The sequence below is a fragment of the Xenia sp. Carnegie-2017 genome, unplaced genomic scaffold, assembly GCF_021976095.1.
Source record: "Xenia sp. Carnegie-2017 unplaced genomic scaffold, XeniaSp_v1 HiC_scaffold_20, whole genome shotgun sequence".
NCBI lineage: Eukaryota > Metazoa > Cnidaria > Anthozoa > Malacalcyonacea > Xeniidae > Xenia > Xenia sp. Carnegie-2017.
The window spans coordinates 16,048,786-16,071,719 of NW_025813483.1; the positions used below are offsets into that span (position 1 = coordinate 16,048,786).

At 36.5% G+C, this 22,934-nt stretch overlaps 3 protein-coding genes across 3 annotated transcripts; 1 reads left to right on the forward strand and 2 right to left on the reverse strand.

Moving 5' to 3' along the window:
* Positions 1-376: 376 nt before the first annotated feature.
* On the forward strand, positions 377-956 carry LOC124442303 (phosphatidylinositol 4-phosphate 5-kinase 7-like). The gene is made up of 2 exons (XM_046992801.1): positions 377-700; positions 782-956. Exons 1-2 carry the CDS (start codon positions 448-450, stop codon positions 889-891), a joined length of 363 nt encoding a protein of 120 aa, XP_046848757.1. The 5' UTR covers positions 377-447; the 3' UTR covers positions 892-956.
* Positions 880-1,856, reverse strand: LOC124442300 (RWD domain-containing protein 2B-like). The gene has a single exon (XM_046992797.1). It carries the CDS (start codon positions 1,853-1,855, stop codon positions 971-973), a length of 885 nt encoding a protein of 294 aa, XP_046848753.1. The 5' UTR covers position 1,856; the 3' UTR covers positions 880-970.
* Positions 1,857-2,647: 791 nt separating this feature from the next.
* LOC124441779 lies at positions 2,648-22,722 on the reverse strand. Its single transcript, XM_046992245.1, is given in 26 exon segments — positions 2,648-6,830; positions 6,875-8,535; positions 8,742-8,830; positions 9,054-11,735; positions 11,896-11,946; positions 12,179-12,229; positions 12,523-14,333; positions 14,447-14,560; positions 14,892-15,027; positions 15,073-15,188; positions 15,287-15,406; positions 15,472-15,543; positions 16,512-16,667; positions 16,670-16,780; positions 16,845-16,900; positions 17,579-17,660; positions 17,731-18,081; positions 18,316-18,475; positions 18,547-18,657; positions 18,861-18,940; positions 19,195-19,327; positions 19,463-19,579; positions 19,718-19,890; positions 20,331-20,544; positions 21,859-22,027; positions 22,706-22,722. Coding segments are annotated over 26 exon segments (12,774 nt in total). The 3' UTR covers positions 2,648-2,889.
* Between the last annotated feature and the right edge of the window lie 212 nt (positions 22,723-22,934).

The following is a 22,934-nucleotide window of genomic DNA, read 5'->3' on the forward strand; positions in this document are numbered from 1 at the left end:
TTTTGAAACAAGAGGGTGAATAGTTGGTTTTGCATGAGTGAGATTTAAGAAGGTGTCATTCACCCTTAAAATCAAAGAAGCACTCCACATTAACAAAACTAACCCTGACCTCAATGTTCAAGTTTTTAAATTCAATACAATATTTAGTTTATAATACGCTCGGACGCTCCTCATTATATTATCTTATTTCCTTTTTATTGTTCTAATTTATGTATCATATTACTTTTATATAAACCCTGTATCACCTATTATTTCAATGCTTTGTGTTAGCAAGTTTCCCAAATCATCGGATTTAACATTGCTCGGATTTAATAAACCGTTGAATTATGGATTATCGCCTATTTGAATTGCTAGGTACTGATCTCTATATGTAACTGAAGCATATACAGTCTTGATGTCAACAAATTTTAATTTTAATATAACGAAGTTTTTGAAAACATTTGACTAATGCCCACTACAAAGAAGACCGAACCACAAGAAGAACGGTCAGCAAGTCCCATATTTTCAAAAGGAACGTACATATTTCCAAATGGCGACAAATACAACGGCGAAATAGTACAACTGCCGGACGGCGGTATTTTTAGACAAGGAAAGGGAGTTCACATAGGAAATGACGGTTTGACGTATGAAGGAGATTGGAAAGATGACAAAATGCACGGCAAAGGAAAAATGATTTGCGCTTCTGGTGCTATTTATGAAGGTAGCTTTGATATGAACCGTTTCCATGGTTACGGTAAATATACTTGGCCCAATGGCTCATTTTTTGAAGGAAATTTTTCAGAAAATAAGATGATTGGAGAAGGAAGATATACTGACACAAACAAACAAGTTTGGTTCGGTGAATTTTCCCGAAATTCTGCACTTAACTTGAAATTCAAACTCAATATGTAATGCAATTTATTGTGTATGAAAGTAAATTCTTCATTTTTAGTTCCCTGTGAACACAACTATTGTAATTTTATTCAAATCTTTATTTACTGTTCAGTTTACCCTCAATTCCAAACAGAATTTTGAAAATGTCACCCAAATTATGGTCCAAAAGATATTGGAAAAATTCCCCGAAATCCATCCTATTATCACCACTTCCATGGATCTGAAAAATTATTTCCTTGAATTGAGAAAACCTTCGTTCCTTAATCTTTTCTTCCTTGTGTCGACATTGAATCTTCTTCCAATTAAGTCGACGCAAGCGAGCAAAATACTCTTCTGTGTCCCTAGAATCACCTTCAATACAGACAACTCCTGGTTTACCTGGTAGAGAAAAACCTGTCAGCTTTGACTCATGTGCCCAATCAAGTATATGTTTCCTTTTTGTCTTGCTGTATATATGATGCATGTACAGCCATGTTCTGCACATATTTTGTTCATGATTATCTTGTTTTGATTCTGTCTCATTTTTTGTCATCCTTCCAAAGGTGAGCTGTTTTTCAAAGAATTCGGGCCAGTTTTCTTGTAGCCATTGAATTATGGTGACAATACACTCTTCTCCTTTTTCCAAGGTGGTCAAAAAGACATTTAGCAAATCGTTTATCTGTTTTTGTGATTCTCTTCTGAAAGAATCGCATTTGAGATCAACTTCAGGAAGTTCCTTGGGATATTCGTGAGGTAAACTGAAGTTCACTAGTAAGCTATCAACATCATCATTTTTAATGAAAAGTCTCAGATTTAATTTCAGTTTATTCGGTTTTAACTTCCTGTTACCTACAAGGTATTCCTGTGCTTGAGCTAATGTATCGTGATCTACACAGATTTCTTTCCCTTCCTCAAACATGGACTGGAGCATTTCAATTTCAGTGAGTTGTAAATTCAAATATTCCCCTAAACAATCTGTATTTTGATCTACTAAACTTTGCATCTTGACCGCCATTTTGAATAAATTAAGTAGAGTGGACGTTTAGAGAATAGATACGCGAGGCGTACTCAGTGTCAGACTAGGAAATTTTGAGTCATCATTTACCGTAAAAATTAAAGTAATTTTGCTTTTGAAAAATATATGTCTTTTAACGCGCAGTATAAATGTGACTTTTGCAAACTTATCCAAACTTTCCATTGCCATATTTAAATTTCACATTAATAATACAACGTAAATTCATTAGTAATCAAGTTATCGTACTATTGTGAATGTAATATGTTAAAGAAAATCTGCTCAACATATACTCACACGATATGTTACAGAAAAGTTTATGCTGTAAATTCGTGTTGTCATACTGTCGTGCACAACTTACCTGTACGTTAATAAGTCTGTCATGACTTTCATAGTAAAAAGACAATATGTCAAATAATTCAAGCTAAATAGAAAATAAATATCACATACCACCAGTAATAAAGTAAATGGTTTGAACCCGGGTTACATAAATGTAGATCGGTCCTGAGAAGGACTGTTTTGACGTTTCGACAACCTTAGCGGTAGTCATCTTCTGAGTCTTTGACTGTCTTTGACTCTGAAGATGACTACCGCTAAGGTTGTCGAAACGTCAGTCAACAACAACAAAAACAGTCCTTCTCAGGACTATACCAACCTGGACGATCTACATTTACAAACATACCACAAGTAAGTTAGCCAATCGTATTTACTTCTTTAAAGCTTCAAAAACTGAAAAAAACTTTTTTATAAATGCAAATATCAGAGTTTGCTAAAACGTAAAAATTAAGTGAAACTAGGTTGTATAATTGTATATAATGACATACGTTATATATCTTTATGTGACTATCTTTGGCTTGCATTGCAGTCAATATTCATAGCATCATACTTCATCTAAGTTATAATGTTTGCATTTTCTATCTGTATACTTCATCTACATACATCATACTTCAACTTACGTTATAACTAAAGGTTCAAGGTCGCTGTTACATATGCTTTCATTAGAAAGAGTCATATAAGGAAGAAAGTCAAGAGCATATAATATATAGTTCGTTACATGTGATTGCAGCGGCTAGACAATCGTTGAAAGGACAGTTACTAGGATCAAGATTTTTCTGACAAAAATCACAATTATATAGAGTAGATACACATTTCTTTGGTACGTCATTAAATCCAGCCTTCTTGACGATATCATTCGCTAAAATATCGTTCTGGGATAAAGTTGAGTTGTAAAACGTTGAACATGAAGCACTATTTGTTTGAACAGAGTAAGCCTGACGAGAATAGCTTTTACAAAACGTTTCATACTCTCGACACCAATTTTCTGTTCTGGATTGTCCATGCAAAGGCAAGCGCACTTTTGCCGCCATGAACGTACCTTCAGTACGAATTTCGATGCTTTCAAAATTAGTGCGCAAGTTTTCTTTCATCTTTGCGCACACAGAGTAGAATATGGTGCGCTGATGGATAAACTGTGAACATGCTCTGTTCACACATTGAGGTATCATAAACGTCATATCACATTCCTCTTTATCACAATCACTGAGAGTGTATACGTCATCCATTGTCACGTTTGCAAAGGCAGCTTGCTTGAATACCTCAGGAAGTGTGTGCGAGTATAGTTTTGTATCGTTTATACAATAATATCCAATGGTACATTTTCGATTTACTTTGCTGGACAATGGTCTCATGCCGTAGACGCGACATAACTGTTCATAATCTCGACACCAATTTTCATACTTAGAGAGGCGATGGTCTGGAATGCGGACTTTTAATGCAACATACGAAAGACCATTTACTTTTACTGTCTTATTGTTTAGTACGTAGAAGTTTGAATGCCGCGTATTTTCCACACACAATCCGTAAATCTTCTTTGTTTTTCCATTTAAGCAGTGTAATGATTTACTACATTTGTAAGAATATGGTTTGTTTTGACAACTAGACTTTGAGCAATTTTTGAATGCCACGGTATTTCCATAATTCGCTTCACTAAATCCAGCTTTACGAGCAATAAGATGAATAGCGTCCTCAGAGATTTTCATTACAACAGCACTGTATTGATCACGACATTTCAGAATATCTTCGGTCACAAACCCCCGATGGAAAGCGACTGGATTCTGACCAATAGCACGACACAATTCAGAATAATCTCTACACTGCATGGTCAACACGTGCTCTGGCAACCTCGCAAACACAACGGTGAGCATATTACCAAAAACAAAAACTTTCTCGAAATTTATAATTTTAAAGTTGAGACGATTTAACGCACAAATGGCATAAACATAGTCAGATAAGTTGTAATTGATCTTTGAGCAACGGTTGCAATTGTTCGATACAAATGTGTTTCCAACATTTGAATTAGAAAATCCAGCCTGCAGGGCGATATTAGAAGCGTTCATTCCATCACAAGAGATGGATGATGGCAGAGCACCGTACGCTCTGAAACAATCATAGTTATCATTTGAACAAGCGAGAGGTCGTGCATTGAACATTCTACACAGGTTTACGTAATCCTTACACCAAGTTTCAGATATGGCTCGTCCATCATTGCCTAACTTTGCTTCAATTACGCGATACGAAACATTATCTAAAGTTGTCACCAACGTTCTACGAACATTAAACGCAGTTTTAGGATTCGCACAAACAGTGTAAACTTCTTGTTTCCATGCATACTTGTTCATGCAATATAAGGCATCGTCACATCGATCTGTTAACGTCTTTGAGCACTTTCCACAATCATGAAACGAAAAGCTGTTCTTTGGTAATGCATTTTTAAATCCAGCTTTTCTGGCAATCTTGCTGACAACTGTTCCATCACCGCATGTCAACATATCACTTGCAGGCATGTACGATCTATACTTTTCACTACACAAGGAGTAGTTTGCATTATTTGTGTACTTCCCTCCACATCCAGTCGGTAGCATGTTGTAACTCGTACAAAGTTCTTCGTAGTCTCGGCACCAGTTTTCTTTGCGCGATTTCCCATCCTCGGGGATCTTAGAACGAATGACTATGAAGTCCATGTTACTATATGTTACAGGTTTCAGTTCCAAGACAACGAAATTGCTTTTAATGGGTTTCTTTGCACAAACAGTATAAACAATAGGATTTGCATCATTCCATAAAAGACATGGTAAACTTTGGTGACAACTCGTAGAAAGATTGGAACCCGAAGAATTACTACAGTACGAAAACCCAAAGGAATTATTTGGACGGGCCTCCACGAATCCAGCACTTCGGGCCAACTCAGAAATCCGGTAATTTGGATTACAACCAAGCTCGTTCCCGGGCAAAACATACGCATTGTATTTTGATTGACATTTTGTAATTTCTGGATTAGCATATGCAGGTGTCACTCTGCAGCCGGTGGGCAACTCATCGAAAGACTCGCATAATTTTTGATAATCTTTTTCCCAGTTCAAATTTCGAGAGGTACGCTTGATTACCTTAGCTTGGATAACCCGAAATTTGTATCGGCCAAAACGCAAAAATTTTGTGTTAAGCGGTTTCAAATTTGTATCATCGTGTTCCCCGCAAATCGTGTAAACCTCTTTAAGTTGTGAACTTTTAGTCAGGCAATTCAAAGCCTTGTGACAATTGGAAACCTCTAACTTATCATAGCAATACGTCGATCTATGAAAAGAAAACGAAGTCGTATTACTTGTCCCGTCATAACCTGCATTTCTGGCCATTTCAAAAACTCTAATTGGACAACCAAATGTAGAATTATCAGTTACCACTGCACCATATTTTTGTTTGGATAGACGAGTATCTTCTGCAGTCAACCCTTTACAGTACATTGGTTGTACGTTTAATGATTCACACATGTTTTGATAATCCTTGCACCAGGACTCAAACAAAGGATTGCTATCGTCAGGAATTCTTGCCCGAATAATAGTGTAATAACGTGAAGAGATGTTCTTCCTTCGAGCTTCAATCACATTAAAATTGCTATCAGAACTGGAGACAACGCAAGCCGTGTAAACGTTAGTTTGTAGGACTTCATGATTCAAGCAGTGAAGAGACTCACTGCATGCCATCAACGGAAGCTTGGATGAGCATTTAACACAGTTTACCAGAGAAAAAGAATTGGTCGAAGAAGCTTCCTTGTAACCAGCAAGTCGTGCCAGTTGTGATACATAACCATTCGATGGACAAGAGTAATCAACATTGCTCATCAAAATACCACCATAACGTATTGAACATTTCCTATAGTCTCTATTGTAAGTAAATTTTCGTGGACATGCCAATGGTGAACCATCATATGCTTTACATAAATTTGAATACTCCATACACCAATTCAAGGACTTAGAAACAGAGGATAAAATTTTTGCTTGAATTATAAGATATTTCCGGCCTTGTCCGGTAACTTGACGAGTGCTTTGTACTCTAAAACTTGTGCTACTTGCTGGTCGCATACAAACCGTGTTTACTTCACCAGACATACGAGCCAACGAATTGTTGGTCAAGAAAACGCATTTAGTCACGACACGACGTTTTATGTATTTAAACGTTTGATTGGCAGTAGTATTAAACATGGTTAAATTTACGTAGGCATTGCTTTTATCAAAATTCGATTCACATGATTCATTAGCATACTTATTGATCAAAGTTTCGTTGCCTACCATGTAAACTGGATTGCCAACATCAACAAGAAAACAATGTCGTCGTTCACTTTCAACTATTTCATGTCGTAAGACTGCTGTGATATTGTTGATATCTGTCAAATTGACTCGGATTGATTTATTCAAATTCATATCTGTCAAATTGACTTGGATTGATTTATTCATATAAACGAAATAATCCACACGTGTAATGTTAACTTCAGTTGACTTTGTTTCAAAAATGGTGTCATTATACGTTGTATTCACACATCTTTCATGTGGTATTTTATTGACACACGATGATTCACCGTCACATGTTTCCATGGTGAACGAGTTTTTTATAGTCACGTCATCAAAGCCAAGCTCTTGGGCCATCAAAATCACACCATTTGGACCGGGACAAGTTATATCGGATTTTGCGTCAAATTCATACGTGCACAACCTCTCTTTGACTTCGTTTTAGAACATGTTAGCGGCTTCATTACATATCCCTCACACAACTTTCGATAATCTTCACACCAATTGATGTATTTTGATCGGCCATCAATCGGTATCGCTGCTCGAACCACGAGAAACTCCACTCCCGATACGTTTTTAGTCTTCGTAGCTAATACCTCATAAGCACTATCGGAAGATGCGCACATGGTGTATAATACACGTTTGGACATGTTCAATTCAAATTTCGTAAAAGGATGTTCTTGAGAGGGTAGAAACTTGCTACAATCGTTTGATAAACAAGATCTGAATATTAACGTATTCAGTTTGTTGGCTTCAGAAAATCCTGCCGAATTGGAAATATTAAATAAATCAACGTTTGTACAGCTTAACGTGTTGTCTGAGTACATGAGTGCGTTATATCTCTCACGACATTGAGCATGCTCTACACTAACATCCGCTGATCTACCACATCCAATGGGACGTAAGCCATATGACTGACACAATCGTGAGTAATCTGTACACCAGTTATCGTGAAGTGATTGACCAGGATGCGGTATTGTTGTCATGAGAACAGAAATTAAGGAGCCATCATGTTTAACATCGCGTTTTTCAAGAACATCAAAGTTACTATTGGAACCAGCGCAAAACAAGTAAACGTTACTTGTACCATCAAAGGTGGAGGTTTTATTCCAAGTTTTATTGATGTATGCAGAGCACATTGAACAATCCCATAAACCAAGGCTTTCGTTCAATACAGCAGGATACCCAGCATGCTTTGCTACTCTCGTAACATTGTGAGAGCCTGGACAAGATATATCATTCAGCATCACTGCATCATAATGTGTTCGGCAGTCACGAGAAGTCTTTAAAATATCAAAATTCTTTCCACACCCAACTGGTCGTTTGCCAAAGACCTCACACAGTGTTTTATAGTCTTCACACCAGTTCGCCATCCGTGATTGGCCATGCGCAGGAGTTTGAGCCTTTACTACAGTAAATGATTGGTCAGCGTACACAACTGTTCTCACGTCCTCAACTTGGAAATTTGTCGGAGCAAATTCGGAGCAAAACGCATACACTTCTTTATCGGAAGATATATTTGAGCAAATTTTTTCGTTAGGGCATCCGGATATATGAATTTGGTTCACTTCACAAGGACAGCATTCAGTGCAGTTGCTATGGTAACAGAGAGAAATGATCTCACACGATGAAATATTCAATTGTGTGTTATTAAGGCAGTCACGTGCAGCTGAACAATTGTTTAATAGATTTGAAACTTTACTATATCGTTTGACGCAAATCATCCAATCACGTGCGAATTCAGAATCCTGTTGAATTAATTTAACAAGTTTGTTATCGACAAGGGAGGATTTACTAATGGATAAATGAGCACAATCACAGCAATTCTTTGGCCAGAACAAAGATGATATGTTCTCTACCACAAGATGATCACGTGGCACACGAGTGCTTTCAAATACCAATATATTCTCGGGTGTTTTAAAGCCTGCTTTTGTGACCAAAGATCTTAGAGAACTGACATCAGGACAGGTCTTGAAATGCGACAAAATTATATTATAATTTGCACGATTTTTGTACTGTTGTGAATTTCCAACCTCATAACAAGAGAGCGGTCTTTACCAAGTACTGAACACATTTTACTGTAGTCATAACCCCAGTTTGTATTATATGATTGTATTACTTTTGAAGAAACTTGTATTTTCACAACACTCACCAGAAGATTTTCATATTTCGTTTCCTTTGTCTCTAGTATTTTAAAGTTGTTTTTAAGTGTAGTACAAAACAAAAGCACAGGTCGTTTTGAGGTGTTCACAACACACCTTTCACCATCTCCAGGCATAAATATGCTTGAATGCTCAGTCAGAAAACTCTCGTTCATTAGTCCTTTTAGATTTTCAAAGTCATTTAGCTCGCAAGAGTTGTTGGTGGCAGCAAAATCGTATTTTTATCGAATGGACTAACAGTGTTGTCACAAATGACTGGTTGCATGCCAAAGGAATTGCACAGATTTTTGTGGTCAATGCACCAATTACCTTCTTTGGAAATACCATGTTGTGGAATGATTGCTTTGACAACCAAATAAGGTATGCCTTTGTATGAAATGTGTTGTGTATTTTCTATAAAGAAGTTACTTTTATCCTCTGTACATATTGTATAAAAAACATCATGTTTTTATAAAGACAGTCAAGACCCGAAGCACATTTTGAACTGAGAAAACGGGGACACAAGCTAGGATTGCAATCAGAAATCACGAACGAGTTGTTACAGGTCACGTCATGATATCCAGAAAGATTAGCCAAGATGGCGACTTTCTCACAAGGAATAACTTTTGACGTTTCATCCCATGTAATCAAGACAGACCTGTAGTGAGGGATACACGTACCCACATGACCAGCACGTGACCCAGCTTCACTTTCTGATGATATAATTGTAACAGGCCTCATGCCACGCTCAAGACAGACACGTTGGTAGTCAATACACCAGTTGTCGTACTTTGAAACACCATGATTGGGAATTTGTGTTTTCAAAACCAGATAGGTCCGGTTTTCGTATTTTATACTGTTGCTGTGTAGCACGTGGAAATTCGTATTGCTGTTTATGCAGACCGCATAGACAATGCCATTGTTTACAAAAGTGCTGGTCAAATTAATAACTAGCTCAGACTTCGAGAAAAAAGCATTGTTGAGACGAGAACAAGAGTTTTCGGTACATACCTGACGAAACACAATGATATTTTCTGCATTTTTGTAGCCAGCTAACTTGGTAAGATGTTTAAGTTTATTATTTGTTAATAGTTCATTTTCTGGAGGCAATATAACGTCGTAACCATGCCTACAGCTGTCGTAAGCAATTTGTGACGTTACCAGAGGTCTCCAGTCGTACGAACTACAAAGATTCCTATAATCATCACACCATGTGATCTCTTGTGATGCATTATTATACGGTAGCTTGGCTTTGATAATTTTGTACTTGTTACCATGATAGGAAACATCTGCAGTAGATAACACAATGAAGCTTGTGTTTGAACCAACGCACAAAGTGTACAGCGGTCTGTCAGACTCCATGCGTAATGTATTCGTCAATTTGAAATTATTGAAGCTTTTGTTACAGGCCCAGTAGTTACATGGAGAAAAAGCTAAACTGTTGCGAGGTGGGACGTTCAAATAGCCTGTTAAATTAGCAATACACGAAACTCCTGTCTCCAAAGGACAAACTGAGTCGTTATAAGCAGGAAAAAGTGAGTTATACGCGTCCCAGCATGCCTTCTGTCCACATTTAATAGGCTGCTTTTCATATGAATGGCACAAATTTTCATAATCCTGGCACCAGTCATTGTAGCGAGACAAACTATTTGAGGGCAAATTCGTTTCTAAAACTAAATATTCCCGTCCATTGACCATTGCTGATTTCATAGAAATAACGTCGAAATTTGAATCCGTTCCTTCACAGAGCATGTAAATGATATCATTGTTAGGTATAAAGTTGTCACCGTAAATATCAGTATTGTACACATTTAAGCTTGTCGCATTAGTAAATCCTAGATTTTTGATAACTCTAACAAAATGATCGGAGTCGTTACAATGTGTTTTTTCTGTAAAGTTCTTAACGCGGACGTTATTGCTGGGAAATGGACATTTGTAAGGATTTGCACTTGTCGTGGCGGTTGATGGAGGGATAGTAGAAGTTGTCATCTTTATGGTTGCATCTGTTAAAGTTGGTTTGGAGATAGTAGAAGTTGTCATCTTTATAGTTGCATCTGTTAAAGTTGGTGTGGAGATAGAAGAATCTGTCATCTTTATGGTTGCATCTGTTAAAGTTGGTGTGGAGATAGAAGAATCTGTCATCTTTATGGTTGCATCTGTTAAAGTTGGTGTGGAGATAGAAGAATCTGTCATCTTTATGGTTGCATCTGTTAAAGTTGGTGTGGAGATAGAAGAATCTGTCATCTTTATGGTTGCATCTGTTAAAGTTGGTGTGGAGATAGAAGAATCTGTCATCTTTATGGTTTCATCTGTTAAAGTTGGTGTGGAGATAGAAGAATCTGTCATCTTTATGGTTTCATCTGTTAAAGTTGGTGTGGAGATAGAAGAATCTGTCATCTTTATGGTTTCATCTGTTAAAGTTGGTGTGGAGATAGAAGAATCTGTCATCTTTATGGTTTCATCTGTTAAAGTTGGTGTGGAGATAGAAGAATCTGTCATCTTTATGGTTGCATCTGTTAAAGTTGGTGTGGAGATAGAAGAATCTGTCATCTTTATGGTTGCATCTGTTAAAGTTGGTGTGGAGATAGAAGAATCTGTCATCTTTATGGTTGCATCTGTTAAAGTTGGTGTGGAGATAGAAGAATCTGTCATCTTTATGGTTGCATCTGTTAAAGTTGGTGTGGAGATAGAAGAATCTGTCATCTTTATGGTTGCATCTGTTAAAGTTGGTGTGGAGATAGAAGAATCTGTCATCTTTATGGTTGCATCTGTTAAAGTTGGTGTGGAGATAGAAGAATCTGTCATCTTTATGGTTGCATCTGTTAAAGTTGGTGTGGAGATAGAAGAATCTGTCATCTTTATGGTTGCATCTGTTAAAGTTGGTGTGGAGATAGAAGAATCTGTCATCTTTATGGTTGCATCTGTTAAAGTTGGTGTGGAGATAGAAGAATCTGTCATCTTTATGGTTGCATCTGTTAAAGTTGGTGTGGAGATAGAAGAATCTGTCATCTTTATGGTTGCATCTGTTAAAGTTGGTGTGGAGATAGAAGAATCTGTCATCTTTATGGTTGCATCTGTTAAAGTTGGTGTGGAGATAGAAGAATCTGTCATCTTTATGGAGATAGATAGAATCTGTCATCTTTATGGTTGCATCTGTTAGATAGAAGAATCTGTCATCTTTATGGTTGCATCTGTTAAAGTTGGTGTGGAGATAGAAGAATCTGTCATCTTTATCTGTTAAAGTTGGTGTGGAGATAGAAGAATCTGTCATCTTTATGGTTGCATCTGTTAAAGTTGGTGTGGAGATAGAAGAATCTGTCATCTTTATGGTTGCATAAAGTTGGTGTGGAGATAGAAGAATCTGTCATCTGGATTAGAAGAATCTGTCATCTTTATGGTTGGTGTGGAGATAGAAGAATCTGTCATCTTTAGCATAAAGAGAGAATCTGTCATCTTTAGGTTGCATCTGTTAAAGTTGGTGTGGAGATAGAAGAATCTGTCATCTTTATGGTTGCATCTGTTAAAGTTGGTGTGGAGATAGAAGAATCTGTCATCTTTATGGTTGCATCTGTTAAAGTTGGTGTGGAGATAGAAGAATCTGTCATCTTTATTGGTTGCATCTGTTAAAGTTGGTGTGGAGATAGTTGGTGTGGAGATAGAAGAATCTGTCATCTTTATGGTTGCATCTGTTAAAGTTGGTGTGGAGATAGAAGAATCTGTCATCTTTATGGTTGCATCTGTTAAAGTTGGTGTGGAGATAGAAGAATCTGTCATGATATGGTTGTCATCTGTTAGAAGTCATCTTTATGGTGCATCTGTTAAAGTTGAGAAAGAATCTGTCATCTGTTATGGTTGAGATAGAAGTCTAAAGTTGGTTGGAGATAGAAGAATCTGTCATCTTTATGGTTGCATCTGTTAAAGTTGGTGTGGAGATAGAAGAATCTGTCATCTTTATGGTTGCATCTGTTAAAGTTGGTGTGGAGATAGTAGAAGTTGTCATCTTTATGGTTGCATCTGTTAAAGTTGGTGTAGAGATAGTAGAATCTGTCATCTTTATGGTTGCATCTGTTAAAGTTGGTGTGGAGGTAGTAGAATCTGTCATCTTTATTGTTTCACTCGAGGCATTCACAGCAGTCGACCTTAGCGTCACTGAGACATAGTTGGACTCAATATGTTGAGAAGTTATCGTTTCTTTGGAAGAGTCAATATAACTGGCTTTGCTTTGCCTTGAACTCAAACTTTCCTTTTTCTTGCACGAAATAACTTTACGTCCGAGATTCGAACATATTCTCGCGTATTTCTCAGTCCAATTTACTGATACATTATTTGAAGCCTTTACTTTAACAGCAATATAAGGTTTATCATCATACAAGCCAGTTTTCTTATCCAAAACAACAATTTGTTGTTTTACGCACAACGTATAAACGTCGTCGTTTCGCGTTGTTCTTACACATCCTAGACCGTCACAATTTTCTGAAGATAAAACAGAGGTACAACGAGAACATTTATGAAGACCAAATGAGTTATTCACGCTTGCTGCTGCAAATCCTGCTTTCTTTGCAATGTTGGCTATGATGGATTTTGATGAGTTCCCAAAAAAACCCCTATCCATCATATGAGAACCATACTTGTCCCTACAAGAAGTATACTCAACATCCTGTATGAGATCACTTCCTGTCGGTTTAAGACCATAAGATTCGCAAAGAGTGGCATAATCTCGACACCAGTCCTCATAAATCGACACTTTATCACGTGGTAATCTAGCTTTGATGACAAGAAATTTCACTTTATTATACGTAATCCATCGTTCTTCTAGGACAGAAAACCCAGTCGGGACTTCAGTACATAGAGTTTGATAAGTGTAAGAAGAAGAATTCAAGCAGTTCAAAGCAGAACAGACAGAAAGATTATTTGTACAATAACCAAATGCGCATGAATGAAAGTTAAAAGTATGAGCAATCGATGGTATTCCGGCATTTTGAGATATTCTCTTAACAAAGTCTTTATTGGTGATTCCTAAATCATTTCTTGGAAACATTATCGAAAAAAAATCCTCCGTACAACTGCCGTCTGACATACCTCTCTTTTCCAAAACACCATATTGAATTGGTCGTTTTCCGTAAGACTCGCAGAGCCTTTGATAATCTTTACACCAAGTATCGTGTCTCGATGTATTACTCAATGGTTTTATATTCAAAGCAAGATACTTGAAACGTTGAAAGATTGTGCTAGACTTTTTTTCAACCATAAAGTTACTATCTGAATCAGCACATACCGTATATACGACGCGTGTACCTTGATTAATGCAATATAAAGCACCATGGCAACCAGTTTTTGGTAACATATTTGTGCAATCTTCTGATCCACATTTTGAAAACGCAAAAGAGTTTGTAGACGTGGCATTAGTGTACCCAGCATTCCTTGCAATATTTGCAACAATTTCATTTGACGGGCAACCCAATGTGCTATTGTGCATCATCACTGAGTCATATAAAGTATGACATTGGTGTTTTTCAATGATGTGATTGAACGAACGATCACATCCGGTTGGCCTTTTATTCAACGAATAGCAGAGTTCAGTGTATTCATGACACCAAGTAAGACGAACTGACCGACCATCACTTGGAATACGTGCTTCAACAACGATAAAACTGGACGATTTAAAAATTGCATTGTTTTTGCTTATAACCTCAAAAGCGCTTGTATGAACTGAAAAAAAGTAGAGGAAAAGCTCTAAAGGATCTATTTAGAATAATTCGAAGAAAGTGCTTAAGAAATATTAGACAATTATGCAGGTGCAAACACAAAGTACAGCCACCTACCGTTTTCACAATTTACACCTGAATATCCTGTGCGACAATAGCATGTATAGTTGTTCACGTGATCAATGCACAACCCTTCGTTTTGACATGGAATACTAGCGCATTCATTTATTTCTGAAATAGACAGAACAGACAATATCCATTAAACTTAGAACATAACAAAGTCTTCTCACTTAAAGTATCCTTATGTTGCCTACAGTTAGACTGTAGCACAAACCTTTTGATTAAAGTATTCTCAACACAGCCTACAGTTAGACTGTAGCACAAACCTTTTGATTAAAGTATTCTCACACAGCCTACAGTTAGACTGTAGCACAAACCTTTTGATTAAAGTATTCTCAACACAATTAATCTGTTTACATCGTTATCATAAGCTGACACACCATAGCAAAAGATTGATGAAGAAAAAGAAAAGCCAGTTTTAAATATAAACACGATCACATACCAACGTTACAAAATTCTCCAACATATCCAGGTGGACATTCACATGTGAAATTCCCAAGGCCGTCTATACACTTGGCACCATGAAAACACGGAGAGGATAAACAATCATCAATGTCTGGAAATAAAGAATTACACATCTTCAAAACAGATGATGATTCCTAAATGAAACATTAACTGCTTACTTTTGTCACAATTTTCCCAGTGAAATACGGTTTACACACACAATAGGAATCATTTACACCAGCAACGTCAAAACATACACCATCATTTTGACAAATATCGGGAGAGCAGTCCGTTTCTTTAAAAAACATACAAGAAAAACAGACAAATAAGATAACGTAATACACAAACAACTAAATAATAAATTTAAAAGGAAAATGAAACAAAAACACGCACCATTTTCACAATTTGTTCCAGAAAATCCTAAAGGACAGGAACAGTTATACTGTCCATTTGACGTTATCCCACAAGTCCCTCCATTATTACAAGGATTGCTCACACATTCATTGTGATAACCTGAAATAAACTTTAGGGTCAGAAAAACCGCCAAAACACATAGAAACAAAGTCGCCGGCACTTACCCTCACATTCCCAGCGGGCAATAATTGTCCAATTTTTTACAGATGATTTATGATGAATTCCCAAAGATGAAGCTGAAAGAAAAATTACGATATACAACTTCCCCTACCAGCCATCTTTTATATAATTCAGTCAACTGTCTACAAACAACGATGTATTTTGATTTCTTCATCAGAAGTGATTTGATGTTAAATCTTGAGTTCTTATATACTCCAGTCTAGTGTCTTCATCAGAAGTGATCTGATGTTGAAACTTGAGTTCTTATATACTCTAGTCTAGTGTCTTCATCAGAAGTGATTTGATGTTAAATCTTGAGTTCTTATATACTCCAGTCTAATATCTTCATCAGGAGTGATCTGATGTTGAATCTTGAGTCCTTATATACTCCAGTCTAGTGTCTTCATCAGTAGTGATCTAATGTTAAATCTTGAGATCTTATATACTCCAGTCTAGTGTCTTCATCAGTAGTGATCTAATGTTGAATCTTGAGTTCTTATATACTCCAGTCTAGTGTCTTCATCAGTAGTGATCTAATGTTGAAACTTGAGTTCTTATATACTCTAAGTTGTATATATACTTGAGTTCTTATATACTCGTTATATTAAGACTCTAGTTTCTACATCAGATCACTTCTAGTCTAGTGTCTTCATGAGAAGTGATCTGATGTAGAAACTAGAGTCTTAATATAATGCAGTCTTGTGTCTTCATCAGAAGTGATCTGATGTAGAAACTAGAGTCTTAATATAATGCAGTCTAGTGTCTTCATCAGAAGTGATCTGATGTTGAAAATTGAGTTCTTATATACTCTAGTCTAGTGTCTTCATCAGAAGTGATCTGATGTAGACACTAGAGTCGTTATATAATGAAATCTTGTGTCTTCATCAAGAGTGTTCTGATGTTGAATCTTGAGTTTTACATACTCCAGTCTAGTGTCTTCATTAGGAGTGATCTGATGTAGAAACTAAAGTCTTAATATAATGCAGTCTTGTGTCTTCATCAAGAGTGTTCTGATCGTTATATCGTATAGAGAAACAAAACCAACCTGAAAAACTGTCTCCAGTTTTTGCAGTCAACGTAAGAAAGGAAAAAGGCGCATCCGTTTCTGAGTGGCCAGTGACAGGAATATGAGGTATTTGAACCACATGGTTCAGGGTTTTCTTTACAACATTCCACGTATCGTTCTTCATCTCAGTCCACATTCCTTTCCCCGCGAATCAGGACTTATTAAGACATATCTTCTATCCATAGATACTCCGTATAGTTGCCCTGTGGTCTCATTTACACCAAGTAAACCATAAATACGACTGAGATCTAGAAAACAAACGCAAACTGGTTAACTTAGAAATAAATACAAAGAAAGCAAACCAAAAAATACCTTGCCATGTTTGTCCATTATCAAATGTCAATCGACATATTGGATCAGATGGTCTCCTGAAAAGAATCAAAGCACTTCAAAGAACTTTGTACGCGTATCCACACTCACCTGAGGGCACAACAAATGATAACTATCTCCACTTGCTGGAGAGCACAACACATGATAACTATCTCCACTTGCTGGAGAGCACAACACATGATAACTATCTCCACTTGCTGGAGAGCACAACACATGATAACTATCTCCACTTGCTGGAGAGCACAACACATGATAACTATCTCCACTTGCTGGAGAGCACAACACATGATAACTATCTCCACTTGCTGGAGAGCACAACACATGATAACTATCTCCACTTGCTGGAGAGCACAACACATGATAACTATCTCCACTTGCTGGAGAGCACAACATATGATAACTATCTCCACTTGCTGGAGAGCACAACACATGATAACTATCTCCACTTGCTGGAGAGCACAACACATGATAACTATCTCCACTTGCTGGAGGGCACAACACATGATAACTATCTCCACTTGCTGGAGAGCACAACACATGATAACTATCTCCACTTGCTGGAGAGCACAACACATGATAACTATCCAAAGTCATCGGGCGAGCTTAAGACCAATTACTATTCCAGTGTAAGGAGGGGTCGGGCATAAGATCCCATTCAATATTGCAGTCTTCTTTACTTTATTGACTTGAAATGCATGTATATTTTATTGATTTACCTTTCGTGGTGAATGTGACATACATAAAGTATGTTCTTTACACGATTTAGAAGAAAACTTCGTTCGAAAACGGGAAACAGAACTGAAATATGAAAAAATACATAATATGAAGAATTTTTAAAAAGAACTGTTAAAAGTTCGCGTGAAGTCACCTTCTTTGAAGCGACAATTGCTCTTCAATCCATCGAAACTGACAAAGGTATCGTTGCCGCTGTCCACAAGACGTATTTGAGCCTCTCTGCCCAACAGGTCGCTAACATTCCACCTTATTTGAACTAAAGACTCGCTCCCAGTTGATGAAGACTTAGACCTCACTACCAGACCTCCGACCAACAATTCTACTCGAGCCTTCGACGCATAAGCTGAGCCGGCAAACAAGAAGTACAGCTTTGATGAATGGATGATAAATGGCGGAGATGTGAGTTCCCCAACGGGAGCATCTCCTGCACCCCCCCGGGAGTTTGTCTTGCATTCATTCGATTTTCCCTGGTGCCAATCCACCGCTGACCATCATGATTAGAGGACATACCAGTCCGGACTTTCAAGTTATCCAAATAAGTCGGCTGATTGTTGAATGCCGTTCCTGTTTTATTCCACTGCATAAGACTGAAATCACCCTCAAAATTGAAAATAGAGCAGTATTCTGAAAACATAAAGCAAATGTTCTTATTATTGAACATTTTAACAGAGTTTTCTGGTACTTTGAGCAAGAGATATAAAAAAACCCAAAGATGTACCTGAAATAAGTTCATCATTTTCTTTATGACCATAAAACTTAAATCTCAGACAGCTAAGGTTGGATAACTTCGTAGGCTCAATACGTACATGACGTGCAATGATTGGTTCAAACAGTTTGTGACGTATTGTCGTATCTTTGATAAGATTGTCAAGAAAAGTCTATAAAGAAAAAATTACGAAAGAAGTTTGGTACAATCCACAATTTTTGATGATACTTTGCAGAAGTAAACCTTGCTCATTGAGTTTTCTGGAAAGGACGTCTTTTTACCATTACTCTTTTCGTAGAATTCAAACCGCTTTATCAATCCATCTGTGGTTTTACATTTGGATTGTACAGCAACCTAAACACACCAACATAACAAATTTCACACGGAATAAATTCAATTTTATAGATGAAAATTTCACAAACTATCAAGGGTTTTAGTTTAAACATCGCGATATAATTGGTGACTGCTGAATTCAGGCAAAAACATACTTAATGGTGCTTCAAGTAAGATGTGTACATGAATGAGAATATTTTTGAGTGACAGTATAATGGCCCAACCTGCGTGATGACGTATTTATCATCAAGATCAATGACGTGTTCCTGTCTTGATGTTGACATTTCTAATGGCTGAGGGCCGGCTAAATCAAACATGACGAAATAGAAAAAAATAAATAAATTACTACGAACATACAAAGAAAACATAAAGTAAAAAGCTGTCTGAAGATGTTTTTAGGTTTACTTGAATGACGCAGCGATAAAGAAATGAAAAATTTGTGAATGAAATTATAAAAAGTGAAGATTATCGAACGATAAAGGTTGAAAATAGGCAACAAAATTGCTCCTTAAAGAAGGGAAACAAGTCTAAAATAACCTGGAATTTGATGCACTTTACATCCAAACAGCCGCAACTTTATGGCAATTTCATTTTTCCAAAGTTTAGGCACAATCCTGAGAACTTTAGCTTCCATCGCCACCTTAAACGCAATTCGTTTTACCAACGTTGAGTCAGTGTTTCCATCAAATTCCTAAATAAAGCCACATTATTTCATTATTTTTGACATTTTTGACCAATAATGTCAGTTAAAAACTATAAAACAATCTGGAGCCAGAAGTTCGAATTAAAAATAAAATAAAAATAATCTGCTTTCAAATAAACTTACATGATAATTAAAAGAAGAATAAGCTAACGACCATTCAAATTCATTTCTGCTGTAGTAAAGAACGAATTTCTTCACATATTTTGGCGAAATAAGATTTCCATTTCCTTTAATATCCATCTTGTAAAAATACACAAAAACATGTTCAAAAACTAATAAAATCATGAACTTATCTTGACAAGTCAACCAATTTACCGACAATAACAAAAACCTAACAATACCAGTGAACAATATTAGGAGATTTCACGTCAAGTCTACCTTTGTGATGCGCAGAAGTTGTTCAAACGTAATCTGTAAATACTGGCGACTGTCAGTGACAGCGGGTATCCAAACAAGGTCATGCGCAAAACTAGCGTGATAGGGAGAAGACTGTTCACCAAACGAAGACGCAGAGAAGTAACTTTCACGAAGTTCAATCTCATTTTCACAATCTATGAAGACATAGAGTCACGGAGGTGAGGAAATTTACCTATGGCAGATCATAAATGACCAATTTGAATAAACTAAAAACCAGAATGTAAATAGATTTGATTTCGCAGTGGAAATTAATTAAGCAAGAGAAAATACAACAACGTCACTTATGATACTTAGAGTATATGTAAGTTGAAAAATACTTGATAAAATTGACAATCACATTTCTTACACCAGTCCTTTACTGAGGACATAGTCAGTATGACAAATATACGTATGCAAATTTTTTATCAGATTCGGTCGAATGAACTTAAGCACTCCGCACCCTATTCTGACTTTGCAACTATGTAAATTTCATCAGATCAAATCTACTAAAAAACTATTTGCCACACTGGCAGTAATGATAATTCAAATGCAAAGAATAAAATTGCAATTGTCTTGGGAAAAAAGAAATACAAACCCCCGACAGGCGTAAAAGAAAAGAGTACATTAGTTGAAGTAGATCTTGCGTTCCATTTATCAACGGGACTCTGACACAAGTCATGGGGACCAAAATATCGTAATGTTAAGGAGAAAAACGATGCTACCGTGTCACGTGATTTCAACAAATGATAAGGATCAGCTTGTGCAGTTATGTTAACAGTGACAGTAACATTTTGCAGAATCTTTGAGTACTGTAAAACGTGAAGAAAAGAAACGTAAACCAGATAAAACGGATGTTGTTTTCGCAGATAAATTACATTTGCAACTAAACACGCCGTGCAATCAATCTTTCCGACGGTAGACCCGCACACGTGTTAAAAATACGAGATCAAATTACAAAATTCGGACAATCAAATGGTCCGACGTAGTATTGTGTGCGTAAGAATAATGGCATTAAAATAAAAAATGCTCTTGGGGCATTTGTAAATTTTATTTTAGAAATCCAGAACGAATAATTACAAAGGCAGAAGATGTTAGAGTGAATAAAAACCATTTTCCGTCAAATCAAACGAAAGCTTGGATACGACATGCAATATGCAAATACAAAGTTATTGAGAAAAATAAAAACATTTTAACGTTGTCACAAATATTACGAGTGGTGTAACAAGGTGTTGATAAGTTTGATGTGCATTTGTCAAAACAAGCTTAAGAAGACAAAGAGCATGCCAAAAATATATGATTGAAAACTTGCTCAGCGCATCTACAAGCACCAATTTCAGAGCTCGCTCCGTCACAAATTAATTGAGAACTAATCTGAGCATGCGTAGTCAACCCCACCAACTTTCCTAGATCATGGTCATGGCAACGACCAACTGGACGTACTAGTACCGATTAAGGAGTAATTAACTCGCTCAGTCACAAATTTTCAGATAAAGCATCTGCGAATGCGCGGCATTTTTGAGTTATCATTTAGCGTCGTCGTAATTTTATACATTTAAATTTATAGCTATACTTTAAATTCCATTTTTACGTATAAGTACCTGGTAAATAAATCTGAAAAGCCAGTTTTAAGGAGTCTTCGTCTATCAATAATACCAATAGTGATTAGTGATTATAAGAACAGCAAAACCACCATGCAATAAAAATAACAATTTAAAAATTTGTACGGCTTGCTTTTTTGCGTTTACTGCAGCTAGAATCCGTCCTAGATATTCTTAAGTCGCGCCGACAATATGCAAGTATTCAAGCTTTCCTTCGATCGTTATGCTTCATTCTAACCTACAATGGTTAATATTTACTGTTATACCTTCTGCCTTTATAAATAATCGTTCTGAATAACTAGAATCAGATTCACAAATGCTCCAAAACTCAAAACTATCTCCTAACCATTTTATTACCACTCTTCTATATAAACATAAAATACTATGTCTGACCATCTGATTGTCCGAATTTTGTAATTTGATCTCATATTTTTGACAAGTGTGTCTACCATCGGAAAGGTGGATTGCAAATATCTTTCCTAAATTAAAAATATACATTAATAAAACAATCGAAATAAAACATACCTGCAATACAATTTTATTTTGGTCTTTTGTCGAGTTTTTAAGCAGCTTATCACTTGTGAAATTTTTAATCACAATATACTCAGGCCAGGTAACCTTAAGCTCTACATTAACTGCATCAGCTAAAGATTTTTTCGTATGAGAAATTTCAGTCACCAAGGTAACATTATCTCTAAAAAAATAAACAAAACAAGAAAGGTTAGTGCATCAAATGGTGACAAACACTGTCACCTTTACTTGTACTTTAAATCAACCTTAAACGCGCTTTATACAATTTTTAATTATTCCATAAAATGCTACTTTAATTTCAATCATTATGAGAAAAACATCATACATTGACTTCATGGTAAATAAGACGATATTAAATAAAACTATTATCTGCTTTTCAGTTCAGCGTGATAATAATTACAAACGATAAGCTAACCTATGTAACTACTTGTTTACCATAATTTACCAGCACCCTCACTGTGCAGCCCATGCAGTCCAAGTTGGTCTAATGGGTGTGAAGCATGTCGAGGCATAAACCAAAATCTCCCACCGAAACATGCAACGTTCAAGTGTTAAAGTATCTCGGAGTATCAGAAGTTACTGGACTTTGCAGAATATTATTTAGTCTACAGACTTTACTAAATTTAATCACAGCTTTTAAGCTTTAAGCAGAGGGCAGTTGTCTTCTTATAAAATAAAATAAACATATCTTAGTGATAAAGCTTAATCTCATTAAAAAAATACTCTACAGCTCACAAAATATATCTATGATATTTCCAATTGTCGTTTAGAAAAAAGATTTCTTAAGTGCACGGTCGTTTGATGTTTACCGTGAACACTTTGCAATACAATATAAACTTACCCGCCCACAATGCACATTTCACGATTAATTTTTGCTTTCAAATGCAGTTGAGGAGATTTGAAAAAAGAATTTTCCGTCGAGATAGAACCCTAAAAGGCATAAAACCCTGAAGATAAGATATGCAACTCCTCCAACAAAGGACACACAGGTAGTGCCCCCTCTCACACCAATACACACCAATATGAATAAGTGTAAGAAATCTTGACGAGTCTATTGATTTTTGAATAAA

Excerpts from the sequence above, each read along its gene's own strand:
- LOC124442303 (XM_046992801.1), top strand. The coding sequence starts at position 448 with ATGCCCACTACAAAGAAGACCGAACCACAAGAAGAACGGTCAGCAAGT. Across the intron at positions 701-781 it reads TTCTGGTGCTATTTATGAAG|AAAATAAGATGATTGGAGAA; the intron begins GTAGCTTTGATA and ends GAAATTTTTCAG.
- LOC124442300 (XM_046992797.1), bottom strand. The coding sequence starts at position 1,855 with ATGCAAAGTTTAGTAGATCAAAATACAGATTGTTTAGGGGAATATTTG.